The 19,976-nt window shown below is 44.4% G+C and overlaps 1 protein-coding gene across 4 annotated transcripts in view; it reads right to left on the bottom strand.

Annotated features, from left to right (window-relative positions):
- Positions 1-11,356, bottom strand: part of LOC122559492 (DENN domain-containing protein 5B-like) — a 292,527-nt gene extending 281,171 nt beyond the window's left edge. For 2 of the 4 annotated variants that reach the window (XM_043708993.1, XM_043708994.1), the window contains exon 1: positions 10,986-11,356. In XM_043708993.1, the coding sequence (XP_043564928.1) occupies positions 10,986-11,100 (115 nt within the window). In that variant the 5' untranslated portion in view covers positions 11,101-11,356. The remainder of the gene's footprint in view (positions 1-10,985) is intronic. The other 2 variants (XM_043708995.1, XM_043708996.1) reach the window with 1 other exon arrangement.
- Positions 11,357-19,976: the final 8,620 nt, after the last annotated feature.

Genomic DNA, 19,976 nt, shown 5'->3' with positions numbered 1-19,976 from the left:
AGTTGGTTTTCCCACCAGTTGTTAATCTCTACCCAACAGTATAGTTGGTTTTGCTACAACACGCGTTTCTTCAACGCGAATTGGCTTAAATGAGAGAGAAGAATTTATACTCTTATTTGTGGAACACGAACTCTCCTTACCTGTGCTGGCTATAACGCAATTCTGGCCCCATTAGTTTAAATGACGTGGCAATTGCGCGATTTTCTTATAATGCAAGTGAGTTGTGCTTGGACACTCTTGTGCGACTTAATGGCCTGGGGGTGTGAAGCTCAATGTGGTTGATTAGGCGCTGTCACTGTAGGGCCCGAATCAGTCTTTCTGATGACAGCTTTGAGAACGGAACTATCGTGTTATAACAGAACAGACTGTATTTCACTTATATTCCTCAACCATCAAACTACATTAAATAAAATCTTTTCAAATCTCCAATCAAAGCAATTGGACTCTCCGGCATTGAGGAACTCCTTAGCAGATTGGATAGCTCTTTCAAAGTGCTGGCACCAGCAGGATGGGCAAAGTAGCCTCCTTGGCTGTACAAATCTGTGATTTGAACATGTTTTTTCAATGGCAACCCACATTTAGGAAGACGTTAAGTATGGGGCTATTTAGGCCTCTGCAGTAGAAGCAAAGATTGTAAGGAAATTCTTCCACCCTCTTTACAATTTACTGACAGCTTAATGACACCGCTATAATTTCCTGCTTTCGGTTTTTAAATGCACAGCGTGGTGCAGTCAATTTACTAATGAAATTTGGCAGCACTGAATCATCATGTGACCCATTGCCTCCAAGGCTCACTAGCAAATATTGTGCACACAAAGGATTTGGTTTAAGCCCATCATGCTCATGCCAGCTTCTTGAAAATGTTATCCAAAATCATTCCATTTCACCGCTCCTTCCTCACAGCAATGCTCCCCCTTCAAATAGTTAGCTAATTTGCTTTGAAAATCGTTATTGAATGTGCTGCCATTACCCTTTCAGGCAATGGCTATAATAGGCCAAAGTAACTCACTGCATAACTTTTTTTAACAGGTTGCCTTTACTTCTTTTATCAATGATCTGAAATCTGTATCCATCCTTAAATGACGCTTTTGCCATTTGAATAAATTTTAATTCCTCTGTCAAAAAAACAATCAAGATTTTCAAATCATCTCATCACCTTCCCCGCTTTAAGTCAGGAAACCCTAGCTTTCTAACCTCTTCACATAATTGGCACCGTTCATCCCTGGTATTATCTGAGGAAATCTCTTCCACACCCTTATCATCTGTTGTCATCATTGCAACAGCGTGGTGCCCAGAATTGAACACATTACATGTTATTGGTAAGGCCTCAGCTGGAGTGAAGGTTTTGCTTAACTTCTTTGCTTTTGTATTCTGTGCCTCTATAAAACCAAGGATTGTTATGCCTTTTCAAAAGCAATCGCAACTTCAAACACTTTTGTGTGTTCACCATTCTACATTCCCAACTAGTCCGATAATTTTTGACTCCCTTATTAGACAAGAATCTATCCACGTCTAACTTAAAGATATTCAATGACTCTGTCTCCATGGCTGTTTGGGAAGAGAGTTCCAAACTCATGGTCCTCAGAGAAACAGTGTTCCTTAATATTGGTGTTAAATTATTTTTCCAAAACTGTCCCCTAGTTCTAGTCTCTTTCACATCGGATAATGTCCTCTCAGCATCCACTCTGTCAAGTGCTCTCACTTAACTGTTTTAATGAGGTCACCTCTCACTATTTGAACTTACAGTGCACACAGATCCTGTCTGACCAACCTTTTCTCACAAGATAATTCTCTCATTCCAGGAACTAGTCGAGTCAATCTTCACTGAACTGCTTCTAATGGGTGGCACGGTGGCTCAGTGGTTAGCACTGTTGCCTCACAGCACCACATTCCCACGTTAGATTCCAGCCTCGGGCAACTGTCTGTGTGAAGTTTGCACATCCTCCCCGTGTCTGTGTGGGATCCCTCTGGATGCTCCGGTTTCCTCCCACAGTCCAAAGATGTGCAGGTCAGGTGAATTGACCATGCTAAATTGCCCATAGTGTTAGGCGCATCAGTCAGAGGGAAATGGGTCAGGGTGGGTTACTCTTTGGAGGGATCGGTGTGGACTGGTTGGGCTGTAGGGCCTGTTTCCACACTGTAGGGAATCTAATCTAGTCAATATTTCTTAAACAAGGAGATGAAAACTATACACAGTACTGCAGATGTCGTCTCACCAACTCCTTGTACAACTGTACCAAGGTGGTTTTTATAGACCACTATACAGACCAATTCCCTTGCAGTAACTAACAAGCCCATTTGCCTTTTGAACCTCTTAACGTATCTGCATCCTGATTTCATATTAATTTCAACTGGATAATATGCCTTCTCGTTTCACTATCAAGTCTATGTCCTCCTGTAGTCTGTTGTTCTCCTCCTTGCTGTGTACCACTTTTCTGAGTTCAGTGTCTTTCAGCAAACTTTGAGGTTATGCCTCAGGCCTAATTAAAATGATATATCATAAAATAATATAGACTGGTCTCAGCACTAGTCTCTGCGGACTGTCCATCTGATAAACAATATTTCACCTCTGTTCCCCTGCCACTTCGCCAATTATGCTTCCATGAAATTACTAATTACTCACAGACTTCGATTTTCTTTACAAGCTCATTCTATTAGACTTTTGATAAAGTCTTTTGACTCTCCATATACACTACATCAATGGGCCTAACAGTCTTTATTTTACTGTTAGTGACCCAAACATATAGATAGTGACCCAGAGGGAGGAGTTCAAGTCCTACAGTGACAGCTAGAAGCAAACTTAATTGAATAACCCTGGAACTAAAATCTAGTATTATTAATGGATTATCCTAAAAACTCAACTGGTTCCCTAACATTCCCTAATGAAACAAATCCACATCATTACTCAGTCTGGCATCAAATCAAATGGTGGAATCCAAAATAGCTTAACAAGCTCCCAATTAGTCATAGAGATGTACCACATGGAAACAGACCCTTCGGTCCAACCCGTTCATGCCAACCATCGATATCCCAACCTAATCTAGTCCCATTTGCCAGCATTTGGCCCATATCCCTCTAAGCCCTTCCTATTCACATACCCATCCAAATGCCTTTTAAATGTTGTAATAGTACCAGCCTCCCCCACTTACTCTGGCAGCTCATTTCATACACGTACCACCCTCTGTGTGAAAAAGTTGCCCCTTAGGTCCCTTTTAAATTTTTCCCCTCACACCCCTAAGCCTATGCCCTCTAGTTCTGGACTCCCCCACCCCAGGGAAAAGACCCTGTCTATTTACCCTATCCATGCCTCTCATGATTTTATATTCTAATCCATTGCTGTGCAAAATGATAATAAACAATAAAATTGGACAACAAGGCACCTCAAAAAGACATACGCAGGGCAGGCAACACTGCAAAATCTTCTAGAGTAATATCCAGGGATCTGTGTTAATAACGGGACAGCTGTTCCACAAATTAATCATACACATCAACTGCAAGAGTTGGTTTGGTGTGAGACTCCTGTCTCATCATACTGAGGTATGTTCTTTCCCACTGGTCTGGGACGGGGGGACGGGGCAGCAAATGGCAACACAATTGGGAGGACATCTCCTGTTAGCCCTCAATATTGATTCCGTACACCATCCGTTCATGTGACACCATAGTCAAACATGTGCAATGGAACCTCCTGTTGCTTAGCCCCACCTAAACACCAACTACCTCCGCCCCCCCCCCTTCAGATAATCAATCAATACTCTTCCACATCAGCAACATTTCTAAGAAGCACAAATGGTAGCAAGGATATGGAACATACCCGTGGTGAACGACATTGGGTCCAAAAAAGAGTGGCTCTATAGCAGCACCGAGGTAAGGGGAAAACAAACTTGACCTTGCCCATGTCAATCTACCCATCGCAGATGCAAGTGTCCCCATGGATATGAATCCCATCTTCCCACCATGTCATATGAAGCTCCCACTGTATTAAATAGAATAGATGCTGGACAGAACTAGCAGGTACAAACTGGGCCTCCATGAGGTACTGTAGGCCAGTTGCAGCAGTAGAATCATATTCCTCAATGTCTAACCTTATGACTGGTCCAGCACATTTCTCACTCTCCCATTTGCACAATGACATGGGACTAAACTTGAATTTGATGAGGAGAGCATGTCACGCACAGCACTAGGCAGACCTGAAAATCAGACGGCAAACTCAATCACAGAATTGCTGACATGCTTAACACTGGAAGCTGCGAACAACAAACAGAGTAAAGCAAATCCCACAGCCAACAAATTGGATCCAGTTTCCGCAGTGCTGCACTACCCACCTTGAAATACAGCGGAAAATGATACAGCTAATTAGAGGAACCAGTGAGCATCCTCATATTAGTGGTGGGTTAGTAGTAAAGTGTTTACAATAAGCCAGAAATGCCCCTTGTCCTGATGTCTCCACCATCTCAGATATTAATCTTCACCTAATATGACTCATTCTTCCATATAAAGACGACTCAGTGCATCTCGGGCTATGGCTCCTTACAACATCCATCCTGAAGATTTATGCTCCTAGTCAAGCTTTACCATTGGAGGGATCAACTTGACAATGGGGTAATGGCCTAGATTCAACATTTAAAAGGCATTTGGACAAATACATGAATAGGAAAGGATGAGAAGGATAAAACAAGTGCAGAGAAATGGGGTTAACGTGGATGGACATTTCGGTCAGCATGGACCAGAGGGCCTGTCCTTTATGCTGTAGGACTCCATGACTTGAGATATGAGCCAACAATAAAAAAGCAGGACACCTCCAATCCAGCCAAGTACCAGCCTCTCAGTTTAATCAGAGAGCATTCTGATGGAGAACGCTGTTGAAAGCTCTAGCATTTATGTTTACACAAGAATAAACAGCTCTTTAATGTTCTCCAGATCTTATTACATCTTTTCTCCAATCAAGGACAGAAAATCTAAATTCTACAAACAAGAGGAGAGTGACTGTTCTTGACATCCAGACAATATTTTACAGAGTACGACGTTAAGGAGCCTGTGCCACCAACATCCAGATCTAAAGAACTAACTTTTAAAAACCTAATTGTGGACTGGTAGCATCTGAGATTGTTTGACTCTTCACAGTTCAAATGGACAGGTTTTACACACAACCACCATCTTGTTTCACCAAAATATCAGCGCAAAACAATCACTTTGGGAATAATCACAAAATACTTTCACCATCACACAGAAAGTGTTCTTCACTGCCACTGGATAGGCGCCAGGGCTGAGGACAATTGTGAAGCCCATTCTCTCAAAATATAACAAATAAAGTTGCATTTGCATAGCACCGCTCATGATTTTGGACCATTGCATAGTGCTAATTACTGTCACTTGTGTGGTGTGGGAAAGCAAGCAGCTGATTTGTGCATAGCAAAATCCCACAGACAGAAGTGTGTTAAACGACGTCCGTTTTTAGATTGAGTCACAGAATCCCTATAGCATGGAAACAGGCCATTTGGCCCAACAAGTCTGCACCAACCCTCTGAAGAGTGACCCACCCAGACCCATTCCCCTACCCTATTACCCCTGACTAATGCACCTAACCTACACATCCCTGAAAACTATGGGCAACTTAGCATGGCCACTTCACCTAACCTGCATATCTTTGGATTACAGGAGGAAACCAGAGCACCCAGAGAAACCCACACAGACACAGGGAGAGTGTACAAACTCCACACAGACAGACAGTCACTCAAGGCTGGAATTGAACCCAGGTCCCTGGTGCTGTGAGGCAGCAGTGCTAACCACTGAGCTACTGTGCCTGTGCCTGATATCGAGGGATTAAAATATCAGTCAGGGGAGAATGTTCTTGGACCTCCACAAATAAAACTAAGGCATGAGCCTAGATTCTGTGTTTTGACTTCTGGAGTGGAACTTGAGTCCACAAGTCTCTGACTCGGACGTGAAAGGGCTACCCACTGAGCCACAGCTGGCATCCTGCCAGAATATTAAACAGTTAGCACAATCTGACAACGCAACAGTAAAAATTATCTGTGCCCAAGTCAGATCAACATCACAGCTGGCAGGATGCCAATCTTTTGCGGTACCCGGCAACTAAAGGAATGGAGAGATAATGGATATAGTCACTTGGGCAAGCATGAATCCCACTCCCTGCTGACAATCTTAAAGGCTTTTGATGGTGGCTGTGGAGAAATCTCTGGCCCAGACTGTACCACCAGCAAGGCAAAAGAAAGCAGTGCCAGGAAACAAAAAGCTGAACAATGTGCTCGGAGCTTTAGGTGATAGGCACCATTTCACTGCCAGTAGCTTTGTTTTATTGAAACTCCCTTAACTCAACTGCCACAGGACAATGGCTAAAACAGGAGACTTTCCTCACCCATGTGTCTGAACAACAAGGAGCAGAGTTCGTTCAGCCCCACTTCCCAGTTCTGTCAGTCAGCCAACCGCATCTGGTGGGTGCCTTCACTCTCATCTACCCACTTTGATTCTGTAACCCTTTAAATTGGCCATCAAATGTCTGTAAGTGGCGGTTCTGACACCTGCACTCAATTCCCAGCCTGAATAGCTTTTTGGACAGTGATTTAATGATGTATTCTACCAAGTGAGAGGGAGGAAAAACACTCCCTGAATTGACTTCCAAATATCACGGCTTTAAGTGAAAGGTCATACCCCCGCTTTCTGGAAGCAGTTTATCCACCTTTTGAATCTGTTTATCATTTTCAACACTTTGATTAGATTACCCTTCAACATTCTAAAGGCAGCAAACCAAACCAAATGCAATATATGTCCTCATAATTCAATCTTTCAGCCCTTTTAAATTCACTGAGATTGGAAAGTACTGAAAGGGGGTCTTAACCAAGAATAGGCATCAGGGCAAATGGGAGAGATGCTGTGCCAAATAATCTCTCAACTCCTTCTCATTGTGACAAAGAGGAGGATAAGGATTGTTGTGTATGTTTTTGCTGTAGTTTGTGTTGGATTGAATATATGGGGAAATAGCAGGGAGCCAATTCAAAACAAAAGCTATTCAAGGCAGAATGGGTGTCAGGGAGTGCTGAGCAGGACAATGGCCAGTCATGAAACATTTCCTACTCCAGGACCATTTGGAAAATTGCATAATGTCAATATTTGAAATACAATACAATGGGAGATTGCCATAAACATGATTCCAGGTGTCGAAAGACTGATTCAGCAGTTGCAAGCTGAGATGCTTATTAATTCAGCCCCCACGCAGCGAACAGAATAGATCACTCAGGATCAGTACGATGCTGGAGAACAATTTAAAGATTTGTGCTTCAATTTAAAGATTTGTGCTTTGATGAGGAATTATGCATTAAAAAAAAGGTTTTGCTCACCAACAAATCAAAGCTAGCAAATCAAACACCGAAGTGTTTTGTAAAGAAAAACACAGCACTTTTGACGCGCAAATGTGCTAAGTTCCACATACAAAATAGCCCTGTCCCGACTCTCACCCCTCTCCATAATGCAGAACCAAGAGTAATCTTTTGAAATTGAATTTCTCTTCTTGGTATCTTCAGCAACAACCCCCACACACCAATTATCGAGACAAGCTGTACCCCATGGATAATAGTGGCAGTGAGACATGACCAAAGAACATTAGTCTAGAGAGCTATAGGCTTGCACAGCAACACACACCGACCCATATATAACATCTTCCATGACCTCAGTATATCCCAAAGTGCTTAGCAGCCATTGAAATCTTTTTCTGCAGTGTAACGCAGCATAACAGTTTGTACACAGCAGGATTATACAAACAGTAATGGGATAATGACTAGATAATCTGTTTTTGTGATGTTGCTTAAGAGATAAATATTTGCCAAGACACTGGGGAGACTAACTCTGCTCTTGCTCAAATATTACCAGGGATCTGTCATGTCGACCCAAAGAGCTGTACTTCTGACATTGCAGCCCTCCCTCAGTGCCCAATTAGAATCATCACCGTAGGCACACTCAACTCTCTGGAGTGGGACTTGAAGCCCTGACCTCACGACTGAGGGGCAAGAGTGCGACCAGCAGAGAGGCGTGGCTGCCACAATAAGTCATATCTAGTAGAGCCCAGCATCCCAGTACGTCTTCCCACTTCAGCACCTCAACAATGGGAATGGAATGCATATGGATATGCCTTGAAACAAGAAATAATTCCAATGCTTGGAAAAGTGCTCACTTATTATGTACCTTGCACTTCAAACAGAGAGTAGACACTTAAGACATTATACCAGTTTCTGATAATGATGAACATTTCCAATCTTCACTCTTTTAAAACCCTGAAGGCTGTAATAGCAACCCAACGTTGCAAGTGCCATTATCCATCATGAAACAGTCTACGGCTGCATTTAAATAACTAACTGCCCTACAAGCTAAACAATTCAGAGTTGCTCCATCTGAATACCATAAATCCAATAAACAGGACATCACAAAATTATTATTCAGCCCTGGAGCTGCATTAAGCCAGAGGGTTTGGAATGTAATTCTTCAATTCGTTAACTTAACCACCCAGTGCTAATGATTTGTGCTATAAAATGCAAATATGTAATAGCCCCAGCAAGGCAGACATCATCCATCACCAGGGGGATCCTTTATTCATTCAGATAATTTTAACATTGCAGCAGAGACTGCACCTCTGGGTATTTCAAAGCATCATTGCATAATGCAGCAGAATGCAGGTTGTTTCACCCAAGTTTGAGCTGAGGCACAGGAGAAAAGGAACACCTTGCCAAGACTGAAAATATTGCAAACATTTTATAACACAATCTATCTCAGCATCTAGGAGAAATCTAATTCGTTTAGCTTGAAGTATACGGAATTATTAAACTTAAAAGTTTGTCATTTGTGCAGCACAACATATTTGCAATTGTTTAATGCCATTTTGTCTGGGTTGGAGCATTCTGAGGCCAGTTTCTTTTTTGTCCCCGGAATTGATGCCTCACAGTTCCATGCACTGTTATGTGCTCTCCATTATCTTGTCATAGTCTTCTTGAGTAACACAATCCTCAAGCAGTTCATTCAGTCATGAGGGGCCATCAAAACTTCACCCAATCTTAGGCTCACGCTACATCTGGTACTCCATGCACTGTCTAGTAAGAGTTAACCAAACAAAGCCCCATCCAATTACAATGGCATCTACTGCCAACCGGCCAATTTGAGCCAACTCTGCGCAGACCAGCCTTGATTAATCCAAATAAAGATCTAATTCAGTCACTGGGTATCTGAGATGATGTGTTGATATTGGAGAATCAATTTAGTATCCAATGACAACTAGTATCCAATTCAATACATTCAACCTTAATACAAGTAGAATTGGGCTATACATTCCTGATGAAGGGCTTTTGCCCGAAACATCGATTTTCCTGCTCCTCAGATGCTGCCTGACCTGTGCTTTTCCAGCACCACTCTAACCTTGACTCTAATCTCCAGCAACTGTAGTACCCACTTCTGTCTCTTTTGAGTCTGTGCCCATTATAGATAAGAGTAACCATATAACCGAAACCTGGATAACACAGAAGAAGGTGATGAACATAATTTTAAAAAAAGAAAGAAAACTTGCTTTGTCTAAATACCGCTTTGGGACCAGTCTGGCATATTTGAAACCAAACGAAGTACTTTTGAAAAGTGGTTTCTGTTGTCGTGTAACAAAGTTAGTAGCAAGGTCCCACAAACAAGCAGCAAAATAATGACTTGATAATTTATTTTAAACCTTGTTCATTAAGGAATAACAACTATGGAAAAACACTGGGATTAAATCCACTGCTATTCTTTGAGTAGTGCCACATTACCTTCCACATCCACCCTAGAGGAAATATTACCTCTCAGTTTAACATCTCCAGCAAAAGAGAATACTTGCAACATTCCCTTGAGCATTACATTGGAGAGATTGCATGCTGAGTCTCTGGAGTGAGATTTGAACTCACAGCCTTCAGAGTTGAGATGTTCTCTAACTAAGCCAAGGTTTCACATTTTGCTTCACTAATATTTTAAATATTTTTGTTAACACAGTAGCAGGACACATTGCAGACCAAACCACACAGATTACACCATTTGTGAACAGCTGCCCAAGACATGAATTTCACTTCACCAAGGACACCCACACTTCAAACAAACCACTTCTAACCCAATCCCCACATCAACTGCTCAGTGGAACCCAGGTCAGCTTTACTCAGTAGGGAATTTTGCTGGACAAAACAGTCCGGGGAAGTCCCTGTTGCAACAGCAATGCAGAACATTTCTGTCTGAGGGACCTTTCAAGGTATCTGCTTGCTTCCACATCACGGATTTGAAGAAACTACAGACGGGAAGAGTATTTTGGTGGAGGCAGCCAGTCTGTTTCTCCAATGCTGTGGAAACTTCTGGATTTATCCAATTAGTGGCAATTCTTTTCGTGGTACATCGACAAGGCCGCGTCGACCCTCAAACACGGCGTAGGGTTTAGGGAACTTGTTGGGGTGGGGGATGCAAATGTAAGACAGGAGACTTGCTCGGTTCTTAAAGAGGCAAGCAACTCTCCTCTGCAGATGGAGACGGTGAAGCAGGGGGCGGGATGAGGGCTACGCGGCAATGCCCACCTTGGTCGAATAGCCGAATGACCAACACTGTCTCAGAACAGCCACCTTGGGCTTGTGTGTGTGAATCTGTGTCCCCGTTAAATTAAACTGGGGTTGGGAGCGTGGGAGCGGACAAGGAATTCAAAACGAATTGCACTAACTGTAATTAGTCAAATTATACAGAAGGAACAAAACACACACCCAGGAACCCATCTTTATCCAGAGGGAGAATCATTCCGTCTGAGATCTACAAGAGAATGGCCGATACTGAAATAAACAAACAGGTCTATATTTAACCGCTCCTGTGTATTTCAATGTACAGACCCCTCCCGTGAATGTTTACAGTCAGTGGAATATAGAGGCAGCCTCCCCACCCACCCCATTGCAATCGCGGTTCCCACCCCGGGGTCAGCCCCGCTCACCTACCCGAGAGTTCATCAGGCTCCAGCCCACTGTCAGTGTCGATCCCCGCTACCACGAAGTAATCGGCGAAGCGGCATGATCCCGAGCCGGGGCTGCTGCTGCTGCTGTTACTACTCATCTTGGGCGCCGCTGCTCTGCTCCTGCTCCTGCTCCTGCTGCTGGGAGCTGGGATCTCCGGCTCATTCTCTCTCCGCCTTGCCCATATCTCAGGCTTCACCCTCCCGGAGGCTGGAGCGCTGCCCTCTGCCTGTCTGCCCTGTTGTAGTCTGCGCGGCTTCTCTGCCTGCCTCCTTCTCACTCTCAACACTGTGTCTGTGTGTGTGTGTGTGTGAGAGAGAGAGAGAGTGCACACTCCCTTCCCCACGCTGCCTTCTGACGCACTGCAGGCGCCAATTTCGAACCAGTCTCCAATCCCTCATCTTCACCTTTGTTGTGTTTCACTCATTTCTTCAGTCCTTCGTCATCTTCTTCCTATCAGCACCTGAAGTCCAGACCCCCCAGCCTTAGAGAGAGGGAGAGGGATGGAAACAGCTGACAAGTAACAGGTTATGAATTGAGTTTTAAACTGCTGGGAGTACGCATTAAACGGGAATACTGGATACTGAAAGGAAGAAACAGTTAAAGAGTTGTACAGCATGAAAACAGATCCTTCTGTCCAAATCGTCCATGCTGGCCAAATATTCTAAATTAATCTAGTCCCATTTGTCAGCAAATTGGCCCATATCCCTCTAAACCCTTTCTATTCCTGTACCCATCCAGATGCCTTTTAAATGTAATTGTACCAGCCTCTACCACTTCCTCTGGCAGCTCATTCCAAACACACACCACCCTCTGCGTGAAAAAGTTGCCCCTTTAGATCCCTTTTAAATCTCACCCCTTTCACCTTAAACCTCTGCCCTCTTGTTTTGGACTTCCCCACCCCAGGGAAAAGAGCTTTGCTATTCTCCTTATCTGTGCCCCTCATGATTTTATTGACTTCTTACAATCTTCTGTACCAGATCCCACCTAATCCTTGGTATGAGCTTTCAAAATTCCTTTCCCCACTATCAAGCCTTGAAATCTGTGGTGATCCCTCAGGATTTCCATTTTGGTAGGAGTAACAGTAAAAAGGACTATTATTTGAATGGTAAAAAGTTGCAGCATGCTGCTGCGCAGAGGGACCTGGGTGTCCTTGTGCATGAATCACAGAAGGTTGGTCTGCAGGTACAACAGCTAATTGGGAAGGCAAATGGAATTTTGTCCTTCATTGCTAAAGGGATTGAGTTGAAAAGCCGGGAGATTATTTTGCAGCTGTATGGGGCGCTGGCGAGGCCACACCTAGAGTACTGCGTGCAGTTTTGGTCTCCTTAGTTGAGAAAGGATGTACTGGCACACGATGGGGTGCAGAGGAGGTTCACTAGGTTGATTCTGAAGTTGAGGGGTTAGTTTATGAGGAGAGACTGAGTAGACTGGGATTGTATTCATTGGAATTCAGAAGAATGAGGGGTGATCTTATAGAAAAACACAAAATTATGAAAGGAATAGATCAGGTAGACATAGACAGGATGTTTCCACTGGCGGGTGAAACTAGGACAAGAGGGCAGAGCCTCAAAATTAGAGGGAGCAGAATTGAGAAGGAACTTCTACACCCAGAGGGTTGTGAACCTATGGAATTCCCTGCCCAGTGAAGTAGTTGACACTACTTCAGTAAATGTTTTCAAAGCGAAGATAGATTTTTTTTGAACAATAACAATAAAGGGTTATGATGAGGGTGGGGGGGGTGAGTAAGTGGAGCTGAAGCCACAAAAAGATCAGCCATGATCTTATTGAGTGGCGGAGCAGGCTCGATGGGCAGGATGGCCTACTCTTAGTTCTTATGTTATGGTTTATGAAAATCTGTGGGAAGAAGGAATGGAGTGATCTGTGTGGTTGGAGGTCAGGGAAAGGCCTGAGAAAGGGGGTGGGGATTGGAGAAGTGGATGTTTGAGAGCAACTCTCTCTCTTCCAGCAGGAGCAGGACTGTTGTAATTCTGTGACAGCAACACCTCAGGGCCTGCTGACCCCCACCTTTACAGAGGGAGGCCTCTGTGTAACTAACAGCATGCCACCAGTGATGAGGGGAGGGAAGAGGCAGGAATGGAAGATTGACAAATTTACGGGGTGTTAGTTTGGAAATTCAAAGGGCCTTGGAAGTACAGAGAGTGTGAGACAAGAAACAATTTAAACCTCAGGGTGAAAAGTTGAGCACTGGTGTGAAGTATTTTCACCTTTAGCACAGGCGCTAAACCTGTCTAGAGAAAATCAAGGGTGAGGCAGAATGAGGCACCCTCTCCTCATGAGTCAGTCTCAGTTGAAAATCATAGGAATGACACAGCCAGAAAGGGGCCACATGTCCCACCTTGTCTATGCTGACCCCAAGATACGCAGATGCCCTTTCTAATCCCATCTTCCTGCACACGGCCCATGGCCCTGCAGCTTACATGCAGAACCAGGCACTTTTTTGAACAGTTTAGGGTCTCTGGCTCCACCACCAATTCAGGCAGTGAGCTCCGGATACCCACCACCCTCTGCGTAAATAACACCTGTCCTCCCGTCCCTCCTAATCCTTCTGCCCCTTCGTTTGAATCTATGAACCTGCTTTTTGAACTCCCTGCCAAGCTCCCTCCTGTCTACTGTATCTATGCCCCTTACATTATTGTGTATCTCAATCATGTCAATCCTCAGCCTTCTCTGTTCCATGGACAGCAGTCCATACCTCTCCAACCTTTCCAGCCTGGCAACATCTTCTCTGCACTCTCTTCAAAACAATTACTTTCTTTAATGTGGTGACCTTCCTGCAATGTGGTGACCAGAACTGCACACAATACTCTAGCTGTGGCTTCACCAGAGTCTTACACAGTTTTATTATTGTACCCCTACTTTTGTAGTTTATACTTTTGCCAATGAAGGAGAGCTTTCCATATGCCTTCTTTAAGCCTCTCGACCTGTACTGCTATCTTATGGAAGAAAACAATTGAAAGAACTGCAGATGCTGGAAATCTGACACAGAAAACAGAAATTCCTGGAAACTCTCAGCTGGTCTGGCAGCATCTGTGCAGAGAAATCAGAGTTAATCTGATTTGGATCTGGTGACCCTTCTTCAGAACCTCTCACTAGATGTTTGGTATGCTTGCCTTTATTGGTCAGTGCATTGAGTTGGGAGGTCATGTTGCAGCTATACAGGACATTGGTTAGGCCACTTTATGAATGCTGCACTCAGTTCTGGTCTCCCTGCTATAAGAGAGATGTTATTAAACTTGAAAGGGTGCAGAAAAGATTTACAAAGATGTTACCCGAGTTGGAAGGTTTGATCTATAAGGAGATGCTGAATAGGCTGGGGCTATTTTCTCTGGAGCGTCAGAGGCTGAGGGGTGACCTTATAGAGGCTGATAATATCATAAGGGGCATAGGTAGGGTGAATAGTGAAGGTCTTTTTCCCAGAGCAGGGGAGTCCAAAACTAGAGGGCATAGGTTTAAGGTGAGAGGGGAATGATATAAAAGTTATGTAATGGGCAACATTTTCATGCAGAGGATGGTATGTGTATGGAATGGGCTGTCAGACGAAGTGGTGGAGGCTGGTACAATTACAACATTTAAAAGGCATCTGGATGGGTATACAAATGGGTAGGGTTTAGAGGGATATGGGCCAAGTGCTGGCACATGGGAATAGATTAATTTAGTGTATCTGGTCAGCAGTTAGACCAAAGGGTCTGTTTTTATGCTGGACAGCTCTTTGATTCTATTTCCTCCTCCCAGAATATTTACATTTACTGTGTATTGTCTTATTCTCAATAGTTTAAAACTACTGTCAGGTCGGATCATATGCTAATTCTAACTTGTCAGCTGTGTCTCAGTGGTAACACTCTCGCCTCTGACTCAGCAGGTAATCGGTATGAGTCACAAGACGGAAACGTAACCATGTATTCTGGGTTGATACCCCAGTGCTGGATTAAGGAGGCCAGACATTTCCTCTCACATTAGTAACCCGTGACATGAGTCGGCGAACAGCAATGAGCCCAGAGTCTGAGCAAAATTCATACCCCAGCAGATGATCAGATCAGTCAGCGTCTAGGTGGCTCTTCATCAGAGCTTTATCAGATCATGTTGATTTGGAGATGCCGGTGTTGGACTGGGGTGTACAAAGTTAAAAATCACGCAACACCAGGTTATATTCCAACAGAGTCATAGAGATGTACAGCTTGGAAACAGACCCTTCGATCCAACCTGTCCATGCTGACCAGATACAATCTAGTCCTACCTGCCAGCACCCAGCCCATATCCCTCCAAACCCTCCCTATTCATATACCCATCCAAATGCCTTTTAAAAGTTGCAATTGTACCAGCCTCCACCACTTCCTCTGGCAGCTCATTCCATACATTACCATCCTCTGCATGAAAAAGTTGCCCTCGAAGCACTGCTCCTTCATCAGGCAACCACCTGATGAAGGAGCAACACTCCGAAACCTAGTGCTTCCAATTAAACCTGTTGGATTATAAACTGGTGTTGTGTGATTTTTAATGATGTTGTGTGGGAGCTTACTGTGTACAGACTGGCTGCCGCATTTCCTATTTGACAAGTGACTCGACTTTGAAAAGCACTTCACTGGCTTTTAGGATATCCTGAGAATTGTGGGTGCTTTCTCAATGTAAATCCTTGATTTATAATTCTACAATGCTATTTCAGTCCCTTTAAAGTTTATTGTCCTTTGTACCATATTGGACTAAGTGAAAATAGGTTTATGACACCTACAGGTTCACAGAAAAGGAGCTGCATGTCCTAAACATTCAGTGCGTTCTTCATTAAACAGAGAAAAACTTGTCTAGGCATTTGTTTTGTGTGAATCCAGCCCATTGGTATTTTGTTTCTTGTCTTTAGTGTGACTAATATATTCTTTGTCTCAGACTGCTGCCTGTTGTATCTGCTGAAAGATATTTGACTTGAGTTCATGTGTACCATTATGCCCACCAATTTTGTAATCAGGCCTCCATCAGCCAGGGAGAAAGAGAGACTATTACTTTTTGAAGTAATAGTCTGATTGCAAATGCTTGTTTTAGGATCAACTGAAAATTAAGCGTAAAAAAAAGTGGGGCTCTTTAGCATATGGTGCATTGATATAATCGCTAGACAGGAAGCATCTGTTCAGAATATGCTTCGACAATGTCAGTAATATACTGGTTATACAGTAATAGATACAGCACGTTACTGCAACACTGTGTAATTACTCACAGACTCACAGATGTTTACAGAACAGAAGGAAGCCATTCAGCCCATTGTTTCGGCACAAGTCAACAAAGATCTGACAACATTAGCCCTTGAGGCTATGGCAATGCAAGTGAATACCTAAATCCTGCTCAAATGTTATGAGTGTTTCTAATTAGGCGGTGGAATAGGGCTCCTGAGCCTGAGCTCATCTGCTTTTATCTTCATTCTTTTTCTTTTTCCCTCACTTTTCTTGTTGTTTTTCTTTTCCAGTACTTACCTCTTGGGAAGAGAGCAGATGCAGTGATGGCATTGGCGGCAGTGAGTGGGTCCAGCATGGACTCAAGTGGGCCCAGCATGGGCTAGAGTGGGCTCAGCACGGGCTTTTGCCTGAAATGTCGATTTTCCTGCTCCTTGAATGCTGCCTGAACTGCTGTGCTTTCCAGCACCACTACTCTACTGCAGAAAACGGACTAGAGTGGGCCTAGCCTGGACTCAAGTAGGATTAGCATGGACCAGAGTGGGCCCAGTGTGGACTAGAGTGGGCCCAGCACAGACAAGAGTGGGTCCAGCATGGACTAGAGTGGGTCCAGTGTATACTAGAGTGGGTCCAGTGTGGACTAGAGTTGGCCCAGCACAAACTACAGTGGGTTCAGAATGGACTAGAGTGGGCCCAATGTGGATGTGAGTGGGCCCATCATGGACCAGAGTGGGCCCAGTGTGATGTGTGAGACCAGCATGGACTAGAATGGGCATGGTGTGGACATGAGTGAGCCTGGTATGGACTTGAATGGGCCTAGCATGGACTTGAGTGAGCCCAGCATGAACTAGTGTGGACCCACTGTGGACTCAAGTGGGTCCAGTGGTGACTCAGTTGGGTCCAGTACAGACTAGAGTGGTGCTGAAAATGTGTTGCTGGAAAAGCGCAGCAGGTCAGGCAGCATCCAAGGAACAGGAGAATCGGCATTTCGGGCATGAGCCCTTCTTTAGGAATGAGGAAAGTGTGTCCAGCAGGCTAAGATAAAAGGTAGGGAGGAGGGTATTGGGGGAGGGGCATTGGAAATGCAATAGACTAGAGTGGGCCTAGTGTGGACTTGAGTGCATCCAGCGTGGACTCGATTGGGCCCAACGTGAACTCGAATGGGCCCAATGTGGATTAGAGCAGGCCCAGTGTGAACTAGAGTGGGCCCAGCATGGACTAGAGTGGGCCCAGCGTTGGCTCGAGTGGGCCCAAGGTGGACTAGAATGGGCCCAGCTTGGACTAAAGAGGGCCCAGTGTGGAATAGAGTGGGCCCAGCGTGGATTCGAGTGGTCCCAGGGTGGACTAGAAAGGGCCCATCTCAGACTAAAGTGGGCCCAGTGTGGACTGGAATGGGCCCAGCTCGGACTAAAGTGGGCCCAATGTGGACTGGAGTGGTGGAAATGTGTTGCTGGAAAAGCGCAGCAGGTCAGGCAGCATCCAGGGAACAGGAGAATCGACGTTTCGGGCATAAGCCCTTCTTCAGGAATTCTTCTTCCTGAAGAAGGACTTATGCCCGAAACGTCGATTTTCCTGTTCCCTGGATGCTGCCTGACCTGCTGCGCTTTTCCAGCAACACATTTCCAGCTCTGATCTCCAGCATTTGCAGACCTCACTTTCTCCCGTGGACTAGAGTGGGCCCAGTGTGGACTGAGTGGGCCTAGCAGTGCGGACTTGTGGCAGCCATGTTGGAGATGAGTTTGATTTCTCTGATGAGGTGGTCCGAGTGCTGACTCACGGCTGCTGCGGTGGAGGATATTTTGGGCACATTACAAGACCCAGTGGGATCAGCCGTGGCTGCATCAGGGAGGTGGGGCCAAAGCAGATTCATGGCAGCACCGAAGTCAAGTTTGAGCCGGGGCAGTACCTCGTGGCTAGCCAACATGCCCATAGCTGAGCAAGAAGGACTGTAACGTTGAACACTATTTCTTTTTTCTTTTTTTTGCCTTTATATTCTATGTTTTGATTTATTTTTGTGTGTTTTAAGATGGCTCTGGTGAGTGGCAACACATTTGAATGTATTTTGTAACAAATAAATAAATCTATGAATATTTTCAGTATAAATCATTCATGTACAGCCCATTCACACTTCCTCTCTCTATTTTAATTTCTTCCACTGTTTCACAGTGCTCTACCGTGATATCTATACCATTGTGAAAACTGCCACTAAGTATTCATCGAGGACTGTGCCCATGTCTCTAGCTCCACTCACAAATTATCTCTATGGTCTCTCACGGGCCTTACTCTTTCCCTAGTTACTTTCTTGCTCTTTATATACTTAGAAAATCCCTTTGAGTTTTCCTTTTTTCTGTACATCAAACCTTTCCCCATGCATTCTCTTATTGTTCCTAATTTCCTTTTTAAGCTTCCCTGCACGTTTTACAGTCCTGTCAGGACTTTGCCATATTGAGCCCTCGGTATCTTCTATATGCTTCTCTTTTATTTCTTAATCCTAACCTTTATGTCCCTTCATATTTAGGGTTCTCTTGCCTTGGTCCCACTCTTTGTGGGAACACATTGGCCCTGTATTCTCACTATTTCTTTCTTCTTTGCTTTGACACTATTTTATCTTCAAGAGGAATAAGCAACTTCAGAAAACAAAACCCAGATTATCTGGTAATTATCTCATTGCATTTTGTGGGAGCTTGCCGTATGCAAATTGACTGCCGTGTTTCCTGCAGTAACAACTCTGCAGGTGAAACTCAGCAGGTCTGGCAGCAATCTGTGGGAAGAAAACTGAGTTAATGTTTTGAGTCCAGTGACTCTTTTTCAGAACTGATACTGGACTCGAAACTTTAACTCTGCTCTCCTCCCACAGATGCTACCTGATCTGCTGAGTTTCTCAAGCATTCACTGCTTTGGTTTCAGATCCGCAGTTATTTAACTACAGTGCAAACGTGTTTAATTGGGGAAAAAAAGACCCCTGAGCACGAACAAAAATTAAATCTTTCCTAACAGCAAAACAGCAACAGCTTTTCCTTTTTTTTGTGACTATCCAACTCTTAGTAAAAGTGTGAGGAAAACAGTAAACGCTGGGAATACTCAGCAGCTCAGACAGCATTCATGGAGAGAGAAAAACAGAATAAATATTTGTGATCATCAACCTGAAAAGTTAGCTCTGTTTTTCCTCTTGAAACATGCTTGAGAGTGTTGCCAGTATTTACTGGTTTAATTTCAAATTTGCAGAATCCACCACATTTTAGTTCTGTCTAAGTAAAAGTGGCTTCAGTGTGGGATTGAATGGTGCCAGAAGGACTGACATTGCAAACACAGATCAGGAGGGGTCCATTCACATGTGTGGGTCTGAACACTTATCTTAAAGGCTGGGACTAGCTGTGAGAGTGTCTGATGTCGCATTGTGTGAGAGAGGACTGCAAATGGAAGAGAAAGTGAGGACTGCAGATGCTAGAGTACCCAGCGTTGAAAAATGTGGTGCTGGAAAAACACAGCAGGCCAGGCAGCATCCGAGGAGCAGGAGAATCGACGTTTCGGGCATAAGCCCTTCTTCAGGAATGAGGAAGGTGTGCCAAGCGGGCTGAGATAAAAGGTAGGGGGGAGGGAATTTGTAGGAGGGGTGCTGGGAATGCGATAGGTGGAAGGAGGTGAGGGTGAGGGTGATAGGCCGGAGAGGGGGTGGGGGCGGAGAGGTCAGGAAGAAGTTTGCAGGTCAAGAGGGCGGTGCTGAATCCAAGGGTTGGGACTCCCACCTTATCTCAGTCCTCTTGACCTGCAATCTTCTTCCCGACCTCTCCGCCCC

The sequence above is a fragment of the Chiloscyllium plagiosum genome, chromosome 19 (assembly GCF_004010195.1).
Source record: "Chiloscyllium plagiosum isolate BGI_BamShark_2017 chromosome 19, ASM401019v2, whole genome shotgun sequence".
Taxonomy (NCBI): Eukaryota; Metazoa; Chordata; class Chondrichthyes; order Orectolobiformes; family Hemiscylliidae; genus Chiloscyllium; species Chiloscyllium plagiosum.
Note: the sequence above shows the minus strand (reverse complement) of the source record. Positions and strands in the feature narration are given on the sequence as shown.